The sequence below is a fragment of the Diceros bicornis genome, chromosome 37 (genome assembly GCF_020826845.1).
Source record: "Diceros bicornis minor isolate mBicDic1 chromosome 37, mDicBic1.mat.cur, whole genome shotgun sequence".
NCBI lineage: Eukaryota > Metazoa > Chordata > Mammalia > Perissodactyla > Rhinocerotidae > Diceros > Diceros bicornis.
The window spans coordinates 29,164,082-29,186,976 of record NC_080776.1 but is presented as its reverse complement, the minus strand read 5'-3'; the positions used below and the strand labels follow the sequence as shown (position 1 = coordinate 29,186,976).

The 22,895-nt window shown below is 50.0% G+C and overlaps 1 protein-coding gene across 2 annotated transcripts in view; it reads left to right on the top strand.

Annotated features, from left to right (window-relative positions):
- LOC131399210 (contactin-associated protein-like 4) overlaps positions 1-22,895 on the top strand; it is a 174,435-nt gene that overhangs the window by 68,688 nt on the left and 82,852 nt on the right. For both annotated transcript variants that reach the window (XM_058533395.1, XM_058533394.1), the window contains exon 4: positions 17,878-18,025. In XM_058533395.1, coding sequence (XP_058389378.1) covers positions 17,878-18,025 — 148 coding nt within the window. The remainder of the gene's footprint in view (positions 1-17,877; positions 18,026-22,895) is intronic.

The window sequence follows — 22,895 nt, the reverse complement described above, 5'->3', positions numbered from 1 at the left end:
ATTTTGCAAAGAGATTCTCATGTCCTCAGGGGAAGGACAGATAGATCTGAGAATCAGGTCCAGGGCGTATTCTCCAGAGTAGCCCAACTCTAAAGAAGGGTAAGCTCTCAACCCACACACTGGAGAGGGTGTCTCTCTTCCATGGGCCAGAGCTGATAGTAGGCAAGACTGTTACAGAGTTAGGCTCACTGGTAACAATGGAGATGATAGGACCCTAAAACAATAGAGGCCAAGTGGCCATTTTTAACCATCAGAAGCTGGAGGAAAAGAATCATAATATTGAGTGACAAGGTTGGAAGGGCAGCAGGGCCTTATCTGCAGAGAGTTATGGAGATGGTTAATGGGACATAGCATGCTCATGGAAGAAAAGAGATGAATGGCTAATAACGATATTAATCAATTAAAATATTAAAGATGGGTGATAAGTGACATTCCATCACATTTGCCATAATCTATTGGTTAGAAGTGGATCACAGGTCCTGCCCACTCTCAAGGGGAAGAGATTGTATAGAGTATGAATAGGGGGGAACTCTGGTCCCACACTGAGTGATCTGAAAGTCTGTCAGCTTCAAGTTCTCATAGCAGGAAAGGGCTTTGCAGCAGGTCTATGGTGCAGTGCAAACAGACCTGTTATTTGGGCCATAGGGCCTGCGAGACACTATGGTATTAGAGGTAAAGTGCTGGGAAGAAAGGCAATGTGGAGTTTATTAATATTTTAAGTACCATAATTTTATATAATATAATAAATAATAATACCTTATTAATGTGATATCTTGATTGATCATGCAATTTTTCTGGTTCACTTTTCTACAAATTAATCAAAACTAACAACCTCATTTCAACGGTATAATTGAAAGCAATGTCAGTAGCTCTTGGCAAATATAAGACCAAAAATAACTTTTAATTTTGAGAAGGATCTTTCTGCTGATGCAACAATTACTGGAGCTCTTAGGAGCTCCTCTAAGAGTACGTTACAGGCTATGACAACATCGGGACAAATTTATGATAAATTAATTAAAGTAAATTTAAGTTTTAGCATAAAACCAGTGTTCCACTTAATAGTTTTCTTTTTACCTTCAAGAATTACATGCCAGTAGGTACTCAGAAGAGAATTCAGCAGAATTAGTGAATCATTTGCAACTGTAAATTTCTTGGATGTCTTCCAAATATAAACATGAAAATAAAACGGAAGAGGAAGCCAACTCTAGAAAGATTTTAGTTATATCCACTGAAAGAGATGTAAACCACGCTGCTTCCTGAGGAAGTGGAGAAGGCAGCTACCACGTCTTCACACAGAGAAGTGGTGGGCGTGTGGGGTGGACTAGAGGATTCTGGCTGTGGCAGGAATCTTCCTTTAATGTTTAAAAGATCTGCAGTCTATAAAGCAAAGGTTGGGACTTGTTAAATTTCAGTCTCATTTGTGTTGTGTTTTGTTTGTTTGCTCGAAACATCACAAAATTTAAGTGATCACAGTGAAGACGTTCTGGATACACTTTTAAAGGAGCTAAAGTGAGTCAATAAAATAGGAAGATTGTGTGGCCCTGCATGTTTGTATTAGGTCAGTCAGTGAAATTGGGTGGGATAAACTTTAATTAACTTAAAACTGAATAAAGGCTAATTGGACCCAGCTCCACCTGGGCTCGGAGGTTCTCACGGACTGTTCACCACTTGGATTTGATCCAGCAGAGACACTGAGTCGTCAGCAGAGCCATTGTGGCTGGTTGTGCCCAATGGGGGCATCCACATGATCTTAGGGTTGACAGTGTCAGAGCAAAAATTGCCCCAGACATAGTTGAAAGGCCAGGGAGACCTTCTAATAGGAGAAAGACCACAAGAAGACTGAACTTGACTCCTGGGAAGCAAAGGGCAGGGGGCTTCAGGTACTGGGCCAGTCGTGGCGTTGTCCACAGGAACAGTAAACTTCTCACGTCTGTCTCCGCAACAGCGGTGGGTTCGCCATTTGGAGCCAGGCGCCCCCAAAGTTGGGCTCCTGCCCTCCCACGGAAACTGGTGGATGGGCACCACCTCCTTGATGGTCGCATTTCAAAGGGACAGCTCCCAGGTCCTTGGGAAAGAGGGTCCCGGGCTGTAGATCTGGCGGTTCTGAGGCAGTGTCCCTGGAGCGCAACCAGAGAAGGAACTACCACCACCAGGCACCTTCCACCTCTAAAGAGCCAGTCAGAGACTCGCACTGGGACTCTCAGTCTGGCTACTGATCGTAAAGAGAAAGTCTGACGAAAAGCTGAAGACTTTGGCTTACACTTGAGGTGTAACCTGGTGGCTCGTATTCCGCAGAGCCAGCGGTCACTGAAGGTATCACAGGTTCTGTGCTTCAAGGAGGCCCCTGAGCAGGCCGGTGGTCTCCAGGGTGCAGGGCGTGTCAGGACCTCCACCCGCCTGCCGTCCCGGCCTCACCCCATGCAGAAGAGACCTGGTGTGTCTGTGGCTCTGGCCCTCCTGGTTGTCCCTCCCATCCAGGCCCCGCTTTGCAGGCCCAGTGTCCCTGGTCACTCGGGACCTTTAGGAACTGGACCTTGCTCTGCATCTTTCCAGGAGGCCTGGCTAAGTCTCGCTGGCTGACATCTCTTCAGGAAAGAAGCCCTCACACTCTGCGAGGTCAGCTTTCTCTATATCAGCCTCGTTCCCTTTGATGTATTTTGGGTGGTCATGTTTCCTTGAATTTTTTATAGTTGAGCCCAAGATGTCCAGACAGACAAACTAGAAAAAAATGACACAGCTTGCACAAACACTGCAAACAGTATACACTAAAGGATAGTAGAGATTCTCTGAATTTGTAATTCTGACAAAAAATTAAAACAAATTTTTAAAAATTTCAGTGGGCCTAATTTCTGGCACTGATTTCACCAGCTTCTGGCCCAGCCCGGCCCCTATAAGGTGGGTCATCACACTCACCCACATAGCCCAGGCACCCTGAGCTCTAGGGATGGGCTATTGTGGGGAGAGGCTGCTGGGGCTCAAGTCTAGGTCAGTGGCTGAGAATCCTGCTGCACAATAAAGTCACCTGGGGTTCAGGTGCCCGAGGCCCAGGCTGAACCCCCAGTTGAACCTGTCTCTGGCAGGGAGACCTGAGCAGGGACGTCCTCCAACACCTCTGCAGGTGGTGCCTAGTAGCAAGCCAGGTTTGCAAAGGATGTTAATGCAAGATACACTGGGGTTCTGTGGACCCAGAGGCACTGACACCACCTGGGGGCTTCTTAGAAACACAGCATCTCAGCCCCCCTCCCCCTCCTGAAGCCTAATCTGTAACCATGAGCACCCAGGTGATTCTGTCACATCCACATCTGAGCATCACTTCCCACACACATTCCGTGGACCAGCCCAGGACAGGACCTGCTCGCTAGCACTTGGATATGTGGTGGCGATTTGAAAGAGTAACACGTATTTGTTGAGTCTAATAATAAAATAAAACCTGGGTTTGTATGCTTCTGCCATAGAGAGACCTTGGTCCAGAATTAAGGAGTGAATGCTACTGCAGAAATATGCGTAGAAAATGCCAGGCCTGTCTGATGTACTTGGGACTCTCGTGGGCAAGTCAGGCACATGGGTGACCCCTTCTTGGGCACAGTGCACCCCCGATGAGTTTGCTTGGATAGTGCGGATGGAGAGGAGGTGACGTACATCCTCCGGGAGAAACCTCCGTGAGGTCAAGGATCTGAGAGGCGAGAGGTCCCAGGACAGCCGAGCAAGCCACAGAGGAACCACTGTGGGTCGTCCAGCTCTCAGGGGGCCTGCAAGTCATCCTCTGCAAGCAAAGAGACCATCTTCAGGACAATAATCACACAGCGAAGCCTTGACAAAGAAAGTGGGCATGCTCCCCTTCATCCCACAGACACACGTTAAGAATAAATGGGAAATCAGCAAGAGGACGGGAGTCTTTCAGTAAACTTGAGATGATGGCCATCAGAAAGAGGAATTTAGTTATATTACTGATTAGGTAAGTGGCTCTTACTGTGCCTGTGCTAAAAGAGTTTTCATCTTTACTACTTTAAAGGAAAGAAAATGAGAGGAAAACTGTCAGTTGTGTGCTAACAATGTTGGGAATAAAGAGGTTGAAACTCAGAGCTGAGGGAAACAAAGATGATATGATGGTAGAACACTGATTATAAATCGAGAAGAAAAGACCAACACCCGAATGGAAATGAGGAAGGGCTGTTAATGAAGCAGCTCATCAAGCGAAAAATGTAGGATGTTTGTGGAAATGGGAGCCAAGAAGTCACGCAGACAGCAGTACATCTAGAAAACATCTCATTGGAGAAGAGCTACGCAGGAAAATTAAACAATATCAGCAGTGCCGCCTGGTGAATGCCACACGTGGAGCCCTCCCGCCACCAGCCCCCGGCCAGGTGCTGAGCCCCAGAGGAGGGAGCCGCCAGCCTCGTCCCCACTGTCCTTTCCTGCTTCTCTTGGCTATGAACTTTCCTCCTGGAGCCAGCAGCCTGTGCAGCTTCAAGTCGGCTTTCATCTGGTGTTGAGACCCACCACACGTGTCTGCCCTCATTGCTTGAATGTCAGACGATACTGTTCCACAAGATGCAACTTTAGCTCCCTGGTCAGTTGGATGACCATGCTCAGTCCCCCATGACAGGACCACCCTCCGTGGTCTTCTGCCCCATGGCCTTGGGCTGGGCCCATCACCCACTTTGAGAGGGGACATCAGCGGTGAACGGCCCCACTACTCCTGTGACCTTCACTTACTATTTGTTCCTTATGGACCCTCTGTCAACAAGAGAGACCGATCTGAGTGGTAAAATGGAATGAGGCAGAGAACCAGGACCAGGCAAGTTGACCTGAGCACATGAACTGTGAGAATTCACCCAGTGTAGTTCCTGTGATCTCTCCTCTTTTCTGTCTCTCTCTCCCAATCGCTCTCTTTCTTACACAGAATATTGAGTGTCTGAAAACACTTGATACATTCTCCAGCTGCCATTTCTCTATAATGAAGGTTCCCATTATCGCTGCCCCAGTTCCCGGGAGCAGGCACGTTAGTCCCAAGCCGACCACAGGTTTGTTCCCTGGCACAGACATGAGCTTGGGCTCTGAATCAGGGCACAGAGCTGAAGGGGCACAGGGGAGGAGGAGAAGGATGTGGAGGAGAAGGAGGATTTAGAAGAGGAGGATGTGGAAGAGGAGGATGTGGAGGAAGAGGATGTGGAGGAGGAGGAGGATGTGGAGAAGGAGGAGGATGTGGAGGAGGAGGATGTGGAGGAGGAGGACGTGGAGGAGGAGGATGTGGAGGAGAAGGAGAATTTAGAAGAGGAGGATGTGGAGGAGGAGTAGGATGTGGAGGAGGAGGATGTGGAGGAGGAGGATGTGGAGGAGGATGTGGAGGAGGAGGATGTGAAGGAGGATGTGGAGGAGGAGGATGTGGAGGAGGAGGATTTAGAAGAGGAGGATGTGGAGGAGGATGTGGAGGAGGAAGATGTGAAGGAGGATGTGGAGGAGGAGGATGTGGAGGAGGAGGATGTGGAGGAGGATGTGGAGGAGGAGGATGTGAAGGAGGATGTGGAGGAGGAGGATGTGGAGGAGGAGGATTTAGAAGAGGAGGATGTGGAGGAGGATGTGGAGGAGGAAGATGTGAAGGAGGATGTGGAGGAGGAGGATGGGGAGGAGGAGGATGTGGAGGAGGAGGAGGATGGAGAGGAGGAGGCTGGGTTTCCAGCACCCATGCTCCACCCAGGCAGCCTGGGTTGGTTCTCCCCCTCCTAAAAGCACGTCCTGCAGGGACAAGACTGGGCTGTCATCGGCCCCACAGGGTGAGCCTGCTGGAGCCCGAGGAGGGAAAAGGAGGGAGGGGACTGTCGGGGCTGAGTCTCCACGTGCACCACATACTGTATGATTTTCCCTTGTGTCTGTGGTACGAAACAAGGAAGTCTTCCTGGTGTGGACGTGTCTCAGGTGCCAGGACCTAGAGAGATGCCTGTGAAGGTCGAGTGACCGCCCTGCTTGGTCACCACTGGACCAGGCGGCCATCTGGCCTGGGAGGAACAGTTCTCAGTGTATGTTGGATAGAAATGAAACAATCCATTTCTTCTGGTGTCATGTTAAGTGGTAGAAAAATAACTGTTGAGGCCCCACATGAGTCGTGTGAAAGCTGCATAAGCAGGGACACGTCTGTGACTAAGATTCTGTGTGGACGCAGCTGTTGGCTAAGGATCCTGCAAGCAGGACAGAGCCCTGTGGCCGGCTCCTGGGACCACTGACCACAGAGAGAACCTGGCCTGAGACCTGAGTCCTGAGCCCTGAGTCCATGCTCAGGCTGAGTTTCACTCACCAAGGGACAGGCTGGCTGCTTCTTCAGTCCCGTATGTGCAGCTACAGAATGAATCATGGGCCGTGGGGGAGTCCCTCTTCCTTCTGTGTACCGTGAGGGTTTGATGGCTCACCTGCTCCTACACCAGCTCTGAGATCGACTGTAAGCACTTGGATCTCAGCTCCAAGGAGGCACAGAATGAGTCTGAGGGTGCTGCGTTGGCCCTCCTGAGGTCCTTGCATCCAGCATCTGACAGAGTTCCTACAGAAACACAGAGTGGATGCTGGTACTTTCTTCTTTCACAAGACGCAGACACACTCTGTGAGTCGAGGGGTGAGCCTCCTTGCCCAGGCAGGCCGTTCTGGGGACACCAGGACCGCGGTGTCATCCTAACAGGACAACACCCACCCAGGTCATTGCTTTCTCCCTCTTGACTCATGTATCCACCAAGAGGAGGAAAGCCAGACGAATTGGGCTGGAGTAATCAAATAAAGAGAAAGAAACAAAAATGAAGACAGAGCATCTGGGGATCAGCAGGGCTTGGAGCCCAGACCCTCTGCCCAGAGGCCATGTGGGGTGCTGTTACCTGGCTGAGGGAGCCCCATTCTCAGGGAAGCGTTCGCTGGTCCGTGGAGACTGCAGTCCCCCTAACGCACCCACACACACTCAAGTAGGTATCTGTTAACTTTGGACTGAAGATTTAAACAAAAGAGAAGAAGAAAGCCTCCAAATTTCTAAGCATCTGCAAGAAATGTAGCCAAAAGGAAGCCAGGATGAGCCGGTGGGAAAGCCCTCTGGGGTAAGGGGCTGCCGGGCTCCTGCTCGTTCTTCGTTCACTGCCGGCAGGCACAGAGGGGCCAGCAATCCCCCGGCGAGCCCCAGCTCCTGCTCCAGAAAGAGGAAAGTTATCCCCATCCACCCGTTTCCTGCACTGAAACACTTGTTTTGAGTTCAGAGTGAAATGTAGAGCTGTAGTTATTTTTGTTTTCTAGAATCGCTGAATCAAGATATCTTTATTTTCTCGGTAAAAAGCCCAGCAAGGCTTTAGAAACACGTTTGTTAAAGATTACATATTTGATTTGACAGATTCTGAAACATATTTGGTTGGACCTTGACTGATGAACACTTTCTTTAGATGAAAAAGAGCTTCCACTACTTGTCAAGAATGCATATTCTTGCATAAACAATAGCACGAGCTTCCACAACAAGAGTCTTTCTCGTAGGAGCAGCGCAGCGCATGCGCAGAACTCTCACTTGCGGGCTTTGAGTAGGGGAGTCCCGTCCGTGAGGCTATTTAAGCATCCGCCACTGTCTCCGAAATTCTACGTGAACAGTGTCCTCCGAAAAAGGGAAAACTCATTCAGAAGTTCTCAAACTTAGGTTTGGAGGATAATTATCATATTATAGTTTATTTGGTAAACAATCGTATCTTGCCCTCTAGATATTTGTAAGCAATTTATTTTGAGAGAGTCTAGGTTAATAACTATTGTCTAGAAAATGATTTTTAAAGATATAGGTAAATAAGTCATTTTTAAGATATTATTTTATCCATTATTTGCATTTTTGTGTGATGCCATTGGTGGGATTTATCTAAATATGAGAACCCAGTGTTCTAGAAAATATTAATAGTTATTAATATACTAACACACTTTATCAATTTGTCATATATTTTATTGTAAGCAAGATTATCAGTAACATTCTTCTGTAACATAAAATTCTCAGTCTGGTGATCCGAATCTTGAGAGAGCAGCGTACCTGTTCATTATAAATGAAGGGCTTGAGACAGGAGCAGAAGGCCTCAGGTCTCCAGCACCATGGGTGTTGCTTATAGCCAGGGGGACTTCAGAAGCACTGTCAATCATTTTGTTTTCACCAATGAGAGTAATGAGAACCACAAATCAAATGCCTCTCCCAGCCCCACAGACTCAATGTGGCAGCTCCTGAGCGGGCACCCAGCCCTGCTCACTTATGAGGGTGTCACCTGTGAGGGCGTCACCTGGGAGGGCGTCACCTGGGGTGTGTTGCCTGGGAGTGGGTCACCTGGGAAGCTGCTCGGCCGCATGGAGCAGCCTCGGGGTGCAGAGCGTCGTGTGCCATGCCGTCTCAGGCAGAGCAGGGTGAATGAGCCTTGGTTCAGCCCCATGGATGGATACCATTATGGGAAGTTTTCAAACTGTGCTTTAAGCGAGGGCTTGGAGCCTCATGTCACAGTAAAGGAAGGAATGATTCCTGCTCCCTCCCTTGTTCTAATTGTTCAGTGTGTATCTTTTCCACATGCATGTCCTCAAAAACACGGCATTACTGTTTTACATTTACCATATTTACCGTATCATTTCTGTTTTTCACTAAGGGGCACTTGTGTTGTTGTGTACACACCCAGCATGTGGCTACAGCCACGACATTGCACACTGTTGACACCCTTATGTCAGCTCTCCTCTGTCTTCGTGATGGACGCCAAAAGGGCTGCCGACTCCCCAATGCTACAAATGACCCAGGATGGTCAGCCCTGACCTGTGTCCTTACCCTCACTAGATCGTGTCTTCAGGTTTATTCCCAGCAGCAGGAATGTCTGGCCCTGGCGTGTGTCCATGCCTCACAGGTGCTGATTTCTCCTGCAGATGGCTGCATCGTCTTCCTTCCCACCACAATGCACCACGGCTCTTGTGTCCCTGCAAACACCCACATTTCACATGATGTCTCATCGTCTCCATGTGCCCGTCTTGATTCCTGACAATGCTCAGTGTTTCCATAGGTTAGTCGGCTGTTTCTGTCTCCACTTCTGTGTGGCCCGAGGAAGTCACTTGGTCTTTCTGTGCTTCTCCTCTGGAGAGAAAGTAGCAACATCATCCATTCACAGGAAGGTCATGAGCTTCAACGTAGAGAAGGTGTGAAAGAAGGGTGGTCTGGCTCTCAACACACACCCAGTAAATGTAGTTACCCGTGTTCTTCTTTTATTTGCCAAGATAGAAAGAAAGAAGGGAGGGAGGGAAGGAGGGAAAGATGGTGCTTCTGAAGGCAAATGTAGAAATCTTCTGCAAGAGGAGTTGACCCACAGCATGGGACCGTCTGGGTGGTCAGAGGACCATGGCCAGCTCCTGGAGCTGCTGGGCACATTTACGAGGTGGGTGGAACCAAAGTGAGAGGATGACGGGGGCCTGGCCAGGGGGACACTGGCGGGAATGAGGCAAAGGCAGATCTGACCCTTTGCGGTGAGGAGAGGAGAGCAGATGGAAAGAGGGAACACTGTTTTTGACATTCTGCTCATGACTGAACTGTATGAGTATTGCAACCACCGTGCAGACTGTACAACAGGGACATTAACAGTCACCTGCAGTGACCCCCATCCCATCACCTGGTGAGACTGACAGCTCCTCTGGGGCCTTCTCTCTCGCGCTGTCCTGGCTCTAACTGTCCATGCCTCCTAATTACGTTGTTCACCTGATGATGCCTCAGGCCACATGCGCCTGTCCAGTCATCTACCAGAGCAGCGTTTCAGTTGCTTCGTAATATTCCATCGACCGCTGGTTCCAGGGTACACATTTTTAATGCTCTAAATTGAATTAATTCAATGTCTTCAAATAAAAGACATCACAGATACCAAGTTACCTTAATCAGACAGCACTAATCTTGTCAACGTGCCTGAGGCGGTGTGCTAGTAATCGCATGTCCTTGCACAGCCCCTCCGGGGACACACTCTGTTCAGTGTTGTCACCCAGAGATGCCACAGCCAGATGAACAGACGCCTCACAGACCCCAGGGCCACCCTGCCCTGCCCCACTGTGATGTGGTGCCCCTGTCCCCCGGGGTCCCTTCCGTCTGCCTGCACCTCCGTAAGCCACCTCCTTGCTCCTCCATCCTCAGGTGACCAGGTTTCAGGTGCCCTTGGCTTTGCTGAAACCCTGACGGGTGCGGTAGGCAGAGAGGGTCTCATTCCAGCGCCTGTGGGGGTGTGCAGGGCAGGCCCGGGTCAGCATAGGCAGCAGGAGAAGCCAGAATGAGAACCCAGGATTCCAGTGAGCATCCGTGGTTCTCACCAGCACAGCTGGAAGTGAGGTTCGCCAGGTTCCTGAGGGGGACATCTGCCCGACATTCTGACGCAAACTCACATTTCGTGGGTTTAATCCAACTTTCTCCAACATTTTCTCAAGCATTAAATGAGATCATGTGAAGCTGATTATTACTCACAGCTTAACTCATGTTTATCAAAAAGAGCAACCTTTAATTGAATTCATTGTTCTAATCGGGTATCACTCATATTTTCAAATTAGTGTTCTCTGAACACACATGTGCTTCAAACATGGGGGAAGTTTGACTCAATTCTAAACACACGACAAGAGTTAAGTGATTTCCTAAATATAATTGTGATCAGTAAATCTCTCATTGACGAGTCCCTTTGGGGTAGGTTGTCTACCTGGACATGTGTGACCTCAACCAGAAGTGGTGGGACATTATCCTGAGACCATCTGTACAACTCATGACAACAGAATTGATTCTTGTTTATTCTCATGTTGAAACTGAATTGTGTGGCAAAGGGAAGATTACTTAGAAATCCTGACTTTTGATATGAGATTTTGTTCTTTAGATTTTACTGGCAGGATGGACAAACAGAGTGAAATAGAGATTTGACTTATTAGAGATTAATCCTTAATATTGGTCATTCATTCCTGAATACATTATTTTGAAAACTATTCATAGCCAGAAAACCCCATCTTGGTCACTCTTATACATCTTCAAAGAAGGCGACTTATTGTGAGCATTTATGAAACCATAATCAGTTTTGATTATTGAATTGAAGAATGATCGTGGGGCTTTTAAAGCTGTTGGGTGTTGTCCATGTTACAGCAAATCAGTTCTGTGTCCATGACAGAGCTGAGATGTTCTCATGTCTCTGGGAACTGACAGGAAAGCTGTAAGAGTTATTGGATGTGAGTGGGCTCAGACCATCAACACTGTAACCTGGGGCCCTCAACCTCTTCAAGTAAATCTCCCCATCCCTGCTTTACCATGAGGCATCACCCCTCCCAAGGTTACGTGTCTATTAGAAAAAGAGAGTTGGAATTACACGGTCTGTCTACATGGTCTGTCGATTCCAAATCCCGGTACTGAACCCGATGCTGTGCCATTCCACCTCATCCATTATCTGCATCGCTGAATCAGGATTTGAGCTTCTGAAGAGCTGCCAGAAGCAGTGCATTTTCAAAGAGAAAACTTGTTCCTATGAAGATAGAAATGTAACTTTCAGATTTGAGGACATAAAGCAAGAATAGGTCTTCGTTTCTGTCCTCTAATCCATAGTTATTATATTCATGAGGGTCCAGGTCCATTTTGGAAGATTCAAAGCCAAGTTTGAATATATGGTAGGCTAGGTAGTGTTATGAGAGGTTCGGGGATTCAATCGGAGACGTAAAAGACACTTTCCATTCCAAACAAATGGACTGAAGGTATATTTTATTATATAGAGGATAGTAAAGGTGACAGTCTGCAAACAGATCCAAATAGGTCAAATATTAAGAGGGAAAAAACATCAGCCCGACTGGAAAGGGAAAACACCCACATCGGCTGAAGAGAAATGACACAAATCAACCAGAAAGAGAAACACCAGGTTGACCGAAAAGAGAACACATCAAATCAATTACTTCATATCAAATCAATTGCTTCACATCAAATCAGTTACTCACAACATCCACGCCCCACTGCCGGGAGAGCCCTGTCAATCGACACGGCTGGGCAAGGATCACACGTCCTGGGCAAGGTGTCCCTTCCACAGGGGGAACTCTCACCGGGTCTCAGTTTCCAGCAGTTTTTATACCATCAGTAATTTTCAGAGTAAGCAATTACAGAGTTTGCAGAGCAAGCATTTAGTGTTTCCATGCACAAATGGTTATCAGTGGCGTACGTGCACTGAGCCCCCTGGCTAACGTCCCCGCCCAGTAGTTGTGTACGTGCATTGTTCTCTTTGGTTATCGTGCATTGTTCTCTTTGATTATCGTCCCAGCCCGGCATAGGTGGCCAGTCCATCCCGTGATACGACGCTCCAAGAGCCTTGAAATGTTACAACCTGCAACTCTCTCCGCGGGAGAAAGGCCAGTTCCCGGGAAAAGGCCAGTTCCCACCACACAGAAAGCAGCTTTGTATTTCTTTTTGTGCTGGTGGCTGTAGGTCAATGGAGCGGCCAAACATGGCTGTACTCATGTCAAGACAGGTAGACTCTGCATGTTTGTTTTTATAAAGATAAGCATTAATTTAGCATAAGAGGTAAGACCTTTATATTAGGAATTCTCAAACACTGTATCACCAGCCTCCTCAAATCTCACTGTGGTTAATTTCTTCATCTATTAGGGCAATTGCTCTGTCTGACAGCTTAAGGAAATAGCTGCAGTTATAGATAACTTACAAAATGCAATTCCTTAAAATTCAGATAAGCAGCACTTGTATTACCATACGGTATCTGAATACATTTTGAAACACGTGCAAATACACTAAATACTTATTTTGTTAACAAATATCAGAAGGTTGATAAAATTGCAAACTTGTCTGCTGCTTTTCCTGAAATATTAAAGCAGGTGATACAGCGTCCAGAACTTGAGTCCTAAAAGGAACCAGGGCTCCTTGGAAGAGGAGCTGAGGACAGGCAGTGACAGGCAGCTTGAGCTGAGTTGGGAGGAAGGGCTCCACACTCTTGGGGTTAGTGAGGGGTCTCCCTTGTGCAAATTTGCACAGTTGGAGAAATATTACATATTTCTGTACATATTACATATGTTACAGTTGTAACATATTACATAGGAGCTGTTAATCTACCTGCATCTTAAAAGAAAAGAGAGGGAGGGGAATTTTTCTAAATAGAAGAGCATTAAGGACTCCATCTGAAGGGATGCTAACATTACAAAATCACTATTTTCTAAACCCAATGTGGTAGTTGGTTCAGGCAAGGATCATTAAGGAATCCTGAACCACTGCATGAGATGTCTTCTGGAACAGGATGTGCACATGAGCTCAGAGAACCAGACTATCTCAATAACTAGTTGCAAAAGCAAAAGTCACTCTCTTAACCAAGTGATCAAAATTAATGTCACCAGGAGTGGATAACTGAGACCATGTCCCTGATGGGTCACAATAAAAGGCTCACACCATCACCACGCTGTGTTCTTGCCCAAATGTGCGGCCTGACCTTCATCAGGAGGAGGCGGTCAGAAAAACCCAGCACTGCCCACAAGTCCATCAACCATGAAATTTTAATGTTAAATTTGGGCTATTTTTATTTGTTGTTCTATGCACAAGTACATTGGGAGTTTTTCATTGCATTCTTTCACAGTCCAATGCCATTTGCAAGATGTGAAAAGCTAGGATATTACATGTTTTTGGAGTTTTTGTTATTATTATTTTATTGAGGTCATATTGGCTTATACTATTGTGTAAATTTCAGGTGTACATTATTGTATTTCACCTTCTGTATAGACTGCATCGTGTTCACCACCAGTAGTCTAGTTTTTATCCATCACCATACATATGTGCCCCTTTACCCCTTTCACCCTCTCCCCACACCCTTCCCCTCTGGTAAGCACCAGTCTGTTCTCCTTATCTATGTGTTTGTTTATCTTCCACATGAGTGAAATCATACAGTTTGTCTTACTCTGTCTGGCTTATTTCGCTTAACATAATACCCTCAAGGTCCATCCATGTTGTCACAAATGGCACGATTTTGTCTTTTTTATGGCTGAGTAGTAGTCCATTGTATATGTATACCACATCTTTATCTATCAGTTGATGGGGCTTGGGTTGCTTCCACGTCTTGGCTATTGCGAATAATGCTGCAATGAACATATGGATGCATAAGCCTCTTTGGATTTTTGATTTCATATTCTTTGGATAAATACCCAGTAGTGGGATAGCTGGATCATATGGTATTTCTATTTTTAATTTCTTGAGAAATCTCTGTACTGATTTCAATAGTAGCTGTACTAGTTTTCATTTCCACCAGCAAATTAATGCTATTTTAATGGAGTTTGTAATATTATAATTATATATCCTATTGTATTATATTTTATGTTATTAAATAAGACCTAAATAGAAAGTTGAAAGGCACCTCTTAAAGTGATCTTGGAGTCTATAAAAAAACACAAACTGATAAAGACCAATGAGGCATTTGTATAAAATGTATTTTCCTGCTTTGTGATGAACGTGAGCAGAATTGAAATCTTTATTTTCTTTACTAAACTACTTTTTTACTTAGCTGAAAGTGAATTATTTACACCGCAATTAATATGGTTAATTTAAGACTGAAACTTAGTTGTGACTTTATACAATGAATTAGTAGACCTTAGTCTTTATGACATGACATAAAATCATCTAATAACCCAGGACCCAGGAGTCTGTGGTGTCTCTGCCACATCACCAGAGCTCTGGCCAGAGTTAGAGGTCTCCCCACCAGCCCCTCCCGACCCGCAGCTCCAGACGCCCAGACTCTCGAGACCCCAGGAACTTCCGTGCCTAGAACTTGACCTTCCTGCAACAGCCACGCAGGGCAGCACCCAGGAACCGCCATGATAAAGCCTCTCAAAGAGATTCTGACCCACACTGAAGGTGAAGACCACCGACCTAGGGAGACAAAGTGCTCGCATAATGAGGAGGTCGCACATACACATCACACACACATACACACACACCACACACACAGCCCCCCCGCAAAGCTGATCCCCCAGCTCTGCGTTCCTTCCTGAATTAGCTGCCATGCACATGAAGTCTAGACACACGATGAGGACAGACTCTGGGACACCTGATGCAGCACCGCATTTTTCGTTTTTCAATAACAAAACCTGGTTATGGACCTCACATCACAAATATTTCAGAAAAATCTAATTCCACCCAAAGCGTGTTAGGAGGACTGTGGGCTGTTGGCTCGCTGTGTCGCTCCTCCCAGTGGCCTTCCTTCTGAGGTGACGTGAGCAGCGACCAGCGCCCTCCATTCTGCCACCTAGGGGACCCGAGTGCACAATCCATGATTGAGGACCCACGTTGCCCCCAACACCAGACTGGACAACGTCAGGCTGTCCGCGTGCTCAAGGAAAGGGCGGTCTCTGCTCTCTAGGCTTGTTTCTCTGTTATTGTCTGCTTCCTGTTATTCCTGCTCTTTTCTGTTACTATGCATGTGCTAGAGCTGTGAAGGGGAGCACTGTCGTTTATCTGAGTCTCTTTCCTGACAGACGGCGGCTGATTCACCCTTTCAGACCTTCAGTAGCTGCATATGCTTCCTGCTGACTGCACAGGTCAGCTCCATCTAGAAACACCAACTTGAGTTGACAACGTTGCAGACAACTTCTCCCTCTGCGTCCTCTGGCTTACCTACATGAACGGTGTTTATAAAGCTCTTTTGTCTGTTGGTCTCTGCATTGGTGTTTGATAATGGTTCTCACATCCCAGTAGTAGGGCTCTCTGTTTTATGTAGTTTTAGTGCTGGTATGGATTTTTAAAGAGTAGATCTTGACACGTCTGGGACACCATAGCTAATATACGGCATTATAATGGACTTATTGATATAATTAACTTAATTGTTTCCAAATAGAGACCTAGTAATTCTGACACAGACTCTGACTACATAATGCATGGTTTCTGCATTGATTAGAAATAGAGAATCAGGTAGAATCACGGGAGAGACTTGGGCAAATCCCAACCGAGGAGACCCCACGGCCCAGCAAGCACCTGGAAGAGGCTCAGGCTCCCTCACAAAATCAAATCCACATCACGTTGGCCACAAACACCTTCTAGGTGACATCACTAGGTGTGGGGAGGCTGGAGGCAGCCTCCCTGAGGGCAGGTGGAGGGCAAACGGGGCAAGTGCTGCCAGTACCTCCTCCAGGTGAACTGTGTCCTGGTCTGGGCCCAGAAGCAGAGCCTGAGGCGAGGGTTTGGAGTCAGGGTTTGCTCAGGGAGGAGACAGAAAGAAGGGTGGAGGGAGAGCCAGACAGAAGGGCAGCGGGAAGGGCACTGCGCATACCCTGGTACCTCAGGGCTGGGCTGGGTGCTGGTCTGCGGCTCTCGTCCCTGCTGCCCTTCTCTCTCCCCCCCTTCTGAGCTGCCCATGCAACTGTGAGGCAGAAACGCTCTGTGGGGATGGCCTCGCTGTCAAGCCTGCTCGTACCCCATAGGACCCAGGGACTCTGTCTCCAAGGACAAGTCAAACCTCAGGGCACGACTTGCCCCTAGGGATGTGGGGTCCAGCCGGGCTGCGGTGCTGGAGTCCTGCTCGTGGGACGGCGGTCGCCACACGGGATGGGTGTTTGCTTTGTAGTGAACCATGGACTCTGCTTCCAGGCACTTGTCTGCACATTTGTGGTGTTTCTCACGCACCCACGATGAGATTAGGATGAATCCATGCCCTCTGGGTGGCCGAGAGCAGTCGGCGTCTGTTCCTGTGTGCAGAAGGCTGGGCTGAGGGGACGGCCTGCCCTCGGGGTCCTCAGGCAGCCCAGGGGACTGCACGTGTTTATTTGTGAGATCTTAGCCCAAGGCTGTGGTCAGAGGCAGGGCGGACTCCATCCCTCTGGAGACCTCACCCTCACAGCACAGAAGCTCTCCAGACCATCCCGTCCCTGCTCTGAGGGTCTCTGGGCACAATCGGGCGCTGGGAGCACAGATCAGATCTGGGGGCACAAGCGAACACAGGCCCCAGGGAACAAGGCTGTGAAGACACAGGGCCGGGAGCCTTCATGGGACTCAGAGCTCAGCAAAGACGCATCTTGGACAGTGACAGCCAAGCATAGTGAGGTCCCAGGATGACAGAACATACAGCCTGGCAAAGGCCTGAGGATGGGGGAATGTTGTTTCACATGCTGGGAAACCTGGGGGTGACCCTCCCCTAAGGACAGCACACATCAGCCCCACCCACCCCCTCTTCCCCACAGCAGGGACCAGCCCTGCCTGGTGGGGCTGCAGGAAGGGAATCGAAAGGCTGAGCCGCAGCCGCCATGGGCCTCAGCAAATCTCACCTCCCTGGACCTGGTCCCGGTGTCACCATCAAGAGGGTTGATTACTGTCATTTCCAGGGATGCTGGTGCTAGGACCTGTAGTTCCCAGTGTGGATCCCTTTGATGTTGTCTCGTGTTTGCCCCCCGGGTGTGTGTGGAGGGTGCATCTTCGCTCCCTGAGGTCAGGCCCCATGTGCACGCGGTGAGGGTTTCTCAGTGCCAGCTGTGCAGGAGGTTCCAGAGTCCGGCTGGTGTTAGGGTGCGAATCAGCTTCCATCCAGCCCTGGACAAGGTGTCTCAGGGATCGAGAGCCGCCAGGGAAGGCAGGATGGGGCATCAAGAGCACCTTGCACACACCTCCGAGTCCTTCTCACAAGGAGAACGTGAGCTCACCCGGCCTGGGGCCTCAGAGATGAAGTGTGTCAGGGAGGAAAGAGGACACAGCACGGGGCGCTCCAGGGCTGACGCTGAGCACAGGGGACCCGGTGGGATTGGCCCTGCAAGGGGCAAGGCGGTGTCCTTGCTCTGTGACTGCAAACCCCGGTGGCCGGCAGGGAGATGGTTCTGGATTTTCTTGCCTCTTTAACTCTCCGAGTAGCGCGGAGACCCCGCGGCAGGTGCACTGAAGCCTCCGCTCTCTTGCAGGGCTTCCCCGGAAACGCCAACGCGGACGGCGTGGTGCGCCACAGGCTGCGGCCACCCGTGGAGGCCAGACACCTGCGCTTCCTGCCTTCTGCCTGGAACCCCAACGGCCGCATCGGGATGCGCGTTGAGGCCTACGGATGCCCATACAGTACGTGTGGCCCAGAGGGCAGGGCCCCTCGAGGTCGGTCGTGTCCTCAGCAAAGACACAGAGAGGGGGTGCTTTTCCTAAATTCTTTAACAGGCCTAGATTCCACTTCCATATTCTTGTATAAACCTGGCATAAAACTCCAGGTCATTCTTCCTGGATCTTCTGAGGGTCTGCTCTCAGCACTCGGGGCGTGGCCCTTCTCTCCCTTCTCTATCTCTCTCTCTCTCTGTCTCTCTCTCTCTCTGTCTCTCTGTCCCTCTCTCTCTCTGTCTCTCTCCCTCTCTGTCTGTCTCTCTCTCTGTCTCTTTGGTTATTTCATAGAACCCACAGGCCCACGTGGGCGGGTTCTTCCCACACAGATGTGAACCAAGGCTCCCAGAGTTAGGGCCTGTCTGTCGGCTGCGTTAAGCAGCATCCTCATTCACCATGTCAGCGTTTGGCAGGACTTGTTCTTTGCAGAGAATCACATTAGGGATTTGACGTGGAAGGTAAGTCTGTGTTCCTGCTGTGTAGGACAAGGGTGAGAGCTGGCAGCCTGGGCCGCGGAGCAGGAGCTTGGGCAGCTGGGAGTCAACGAGGGGAGTTTGCAGCTATGCACAGTGAGGGAACAAGCATCTGATGTGGGGTCCATCAAGGGGACACCCAGAGCACGGGGGCCAGACTGGGGGCCAACGCTGTCACCCCCACATGCTGAACTCAAGGGAGCCCGTCGAGGCACCTGTCCTTCCTCACGACACCCCCTCCCCTCCCTGGCACCCCTGTCTGGGAGGCATTGGCCTCCAGGGGTTCCTTACGCCAGCACGTTCTCCTTCTGCCCCTCAACCCCTGGACGGTGGGTCACTGGGCTGAGACTCTGACACTGGACATTCTCTGCTCTGTCGCTCTGGTGAGTTCCTCCTTCTGGGGGCGCATGGGCTTTGATAAGGATCTGCCATTACCACAGCTGCGTTAGGACGGCACCACCCACCCGGGCCCCGAGGGAGCCTGGCTGTGCCTTTTCCCTGGGACCAGCAGCACCCAAATTTAGCAAAGCCGTAGCACTGGGAACACGGGGTATGCATATCACCGTGATTGCAGCACAGCCCGGCGTCTGCTCCAGGAAGTGGGGGACGGTTGCCGTCAATGAGAGACATAGCTGTTCATGCTTTACTCGTGAAAATGGTAGGACGAATTCAGCCCCACAGCATGTCCAGGAGCAGGTCCCCTCCTCCCACTCCTCCACGTGCTCACTGGACTTCCTCCCACGCACTGGTGCAGGGGAATCCCACCCACCCACCTGGACGCCCCCACCCCTGGTCATCCTGCACAGGCCCCTGGACGGCCGTGCTTTTTCTCACGCCCTTGGTTTCCAGGCTCTGACCTTGCTGTCGGGATAAACCGGGTTGCTCCTCGCGGGCTTGTGGCCTGGGGACTAGCCTCCCTTTGGTCTGGTCTCCACGGCTCTCCCAGCACCCGCGGTCCTTCCCACAAGTTCTCACCTCGCCTGAAGCACCACCGTCTGTGGTACGTTTGTGGACTCCTGGTGTTTGCGCAGACGATGGGGAAGCTTTATTCAGGACTCCTGCGATGGGGGCGAGCTCGGGCTGTCCCTGAACACAGTGCAGAAGCCGGGGCTTCATGCCAATGGCAGGTACAGTGGATGGAGAATCTGCGAGAGGACACCTCGGGGTGGGGTTCTCTCCACTCTGACTCAGCAGGATTCCTGCTGAAACTGGATTGTGCTGGCTGAGGACAGGCCAAGGAGGGCCCAGTGGGGCTCAGGGGAGCTGGCGGTGCTCTGGTGAAGGAGGGCCGTTCGTAGCTGGGAGCTGACGGCCCTCCCTGGACAGCCTCTGTCTTCCCCTCTCTTGGTGAGGGACGTCCCTCCAGGCCACTGGTCACTTTGCACATTATTGTCTATCTGTGTCTTCCACACAGACCTCTTTGGACACAGCCTTCCACATCCCCCTGCTCCGGATGCCTCCTTTGACCACATTCCTCTGGGCATCCCCAGCACTGTTTCGGACTGCGTCCTCGCCCTCAGTGCGCGGCCCCACCTCCTGAGTTACTGGAACCAGTTACCCCAGGGCGGCCTCACACCCAGTTGATCCGAGAGTCTGCCTCCTCTGTTTATTTTCACCCCCCCACACCTTCATCCTTCACTCTTGGTCTGGGTCCCACCACCACACTTGGCCCAAATGACCACAGCAGCCCCGGGGGGGGGGCCTCTCGACCCCTGGGAATGCCACCTCAGGCTGCGGCGAGCAGCATGTGCCCGAGTGCCAACGCAATCAATACATCAGCATTGTCCTTGCCCAGGGGGCCCCTCAGTGCGGCCTGGTTGAGTCCTAATTCCCCAAGCCATTTCCCTTTGCCCCCCTTTCAGGACTGCGCCCCCTGCCCACCCCAGGCAGCGGAGGAAGGGGCTGCTCCCCTGGGCAGCCAGGACCACCCAGTCTCAGCCCTCTGAAGGCACCATGATATCTGCAGTAGCTGCAGGGCCTTTGCACAGACAAGCCCTGATGTCTACCACACTCAGCCTTCACTGTTTATTTAAAAACAGACTTTTCGAGGAGTACTATTCATGCAGGAAAGTACACAAATCACAATCGCATGGTGTGAGTTTCAGCAGTTCTTCACGCCCCTCATGGCACCGACTCTTCACCCTGACGGTCACACTGCACTAGAAACTGGATCTGAGTTTTGTACACTGAACACCCAAGGACGTATCGTTGGTCTGGCCTCTTTCCCACCTCCACTGCTGTGCCCATTGGCTCTGAATCATCCCCCAGTTCTCCTCCTTTTCTGATAACTCCCGGCACCCCCAGTCCAGGCTGGTGTCATGCTGACGTGCTCCCATGGCAACCCGCTCTGTCCCCATGGCAACCTGCACATCCTGAGGCATCGTTGTGCCGTTCACTAGTCTACGGGCGGGAAAATGGGAGAAGAAGCCAGTGCATCATCAGGAGTGCAGCGGAGGGGGCAGGGGCGCCAGCCCAGGAAAGGGTTTGCTCCTCCTCCATGCCGCCTCAGAGAGTAGCTCCAGGTCTGACGTTAAGGCCAGAAGAGGTTCTGGGCTCAGAGTGGACCAAATACTGCAGCTTCCGGGTGTAAGGATTATCTGATTAAATGCAGATTGCCTGAGGGAAAGGTGGGTTATCCAACACTGTGATCACGAGTCAACAGTTTAACACGACTGTGAAGTTATGTGAACGTGAGAGGGTGTGTTCTGTACTGAGAAGGAGCCATGAGCAGGAGCCACAGGCAGACCTTCCTGCTGCTCTGCGCCGCGTCTGCTGTGAGCTCCTTCCATTCAGGATACATTAGGAGAAAATAACACAGCAGGGGAGGGAGAAATATCCACCTCGCTAAAGAACCTTCCCCGATGGAGAAGAAACCTAGTAAAATCTCCTGTTAGCTCAGCAGATCCTAGTCGGCGAGAGCCTGTCAGACCGCGAGGCCTTCTGTACCAAACACAGATGCGAGCTGACCGTGGAGCTTCCTGCAGCCTCTGAGATGTGCACTCGAGTGACAGCCTCAGGGGAGGGTCTGGGGCAATTACTGCCACTCTGGATGGTGGGGACATACCAGAATCATGAAAGCCAGTCTGACGATTGATGGACAGTGGACGGAGACGTCTCCTGTTGGTAAGAGGCATCACGATCCATCGGAGGAGGAGGGCTGCCTGCCCTTAACCCCCACAGCGACCCCCGGGGCCTTCAGACAGAGGACTCTGGGTTAGTTCTCAGCCATGTCACCCTGGAGGAACCCTTGACACGATTTTCTGGTTGCAGGAACTCCCTACATGAAAAGAATTCTGTCTCTGGTGTGTGAGTGTTCCCGTGTGTGTGTTTGCACAGTCATGTGTGAGGTCCCCCCGTGTGTGTTGGCATGGCCATGTGTGAGTTCCCCATGTGTGTTTGCACGTTCATGTGAGTTCCCCCATGTGTGTTTACACGTTCATGTGTGAGTGTTCCCATGTGTGTTTGCACAGTCATGTATGTGAATGTTCCCGTGTGTGTTTGCACATTCATGCGTGAGTTCCCCCGTGTGTGTTTGCACGTTCGTGTGTGAGTTCACCTGTGTTTGTGTTTGCATGTTCGTGTGTGTGTATGCACGTGGCTTGCCGCAGGAGAGGCCATAGAGAGGCAGAAGATGCTAGTCATCCATCACCATCCTCGTCAGACGTCCTGAGGGGAGGCCAGGATCCTCATCTCATCTCATCTTCAAAAACCATCACCGTGGACATCTGATATGCTCATAAAACACAAAACCAACCAAATATAAAACAGACAGGCAGTTGAATGAGTAAATGAGAAATTACAAGGAAGAAGAAAGGAAACCTCACAGTATAATCCCTCTAACCTGCACGCTCCGAGTTTTGTAACATTTACAACTAGCTTAGTGATGTTTCAAAATTTCATCGTCAGAATAAAAAGAGCACTCTGATTTCCTGTTACACTGAGAGCTTCTTGTCTGTGCTCAGGAGTCAGAGAAGGACCTAGAGGTCAGGGGTCACCATCCTCAGGCCACCGCTTATGGTCATCAATGACGTCCCATCTCATGTCAACACCGGGACTGACACAGCCTCTGCTCGCAGCCACCCCAAGAGAGCGACGTCCAGGGGAATGGCCAGCGGGGTGCCGGGCCTTGTCCATGACCATGGTGGGGTGCTGAGGGCTCTCTGAGCACCACTGGTTCAGATGTTCATTCATTCATTCACTCATTCATTCAATGATAGAGAGGGTAAGCTGTGCTCAGACAAAGTTACATTGAAGTCAGTGTAGATGAGAGAAGAAATGGTCAGTGTATTAATCTGGGCTACGCATTCATTGGGGCAAAACTTTGGCTAAAGCAAGTTGCACGTTGGCGTCAATACCAAACACTGGTC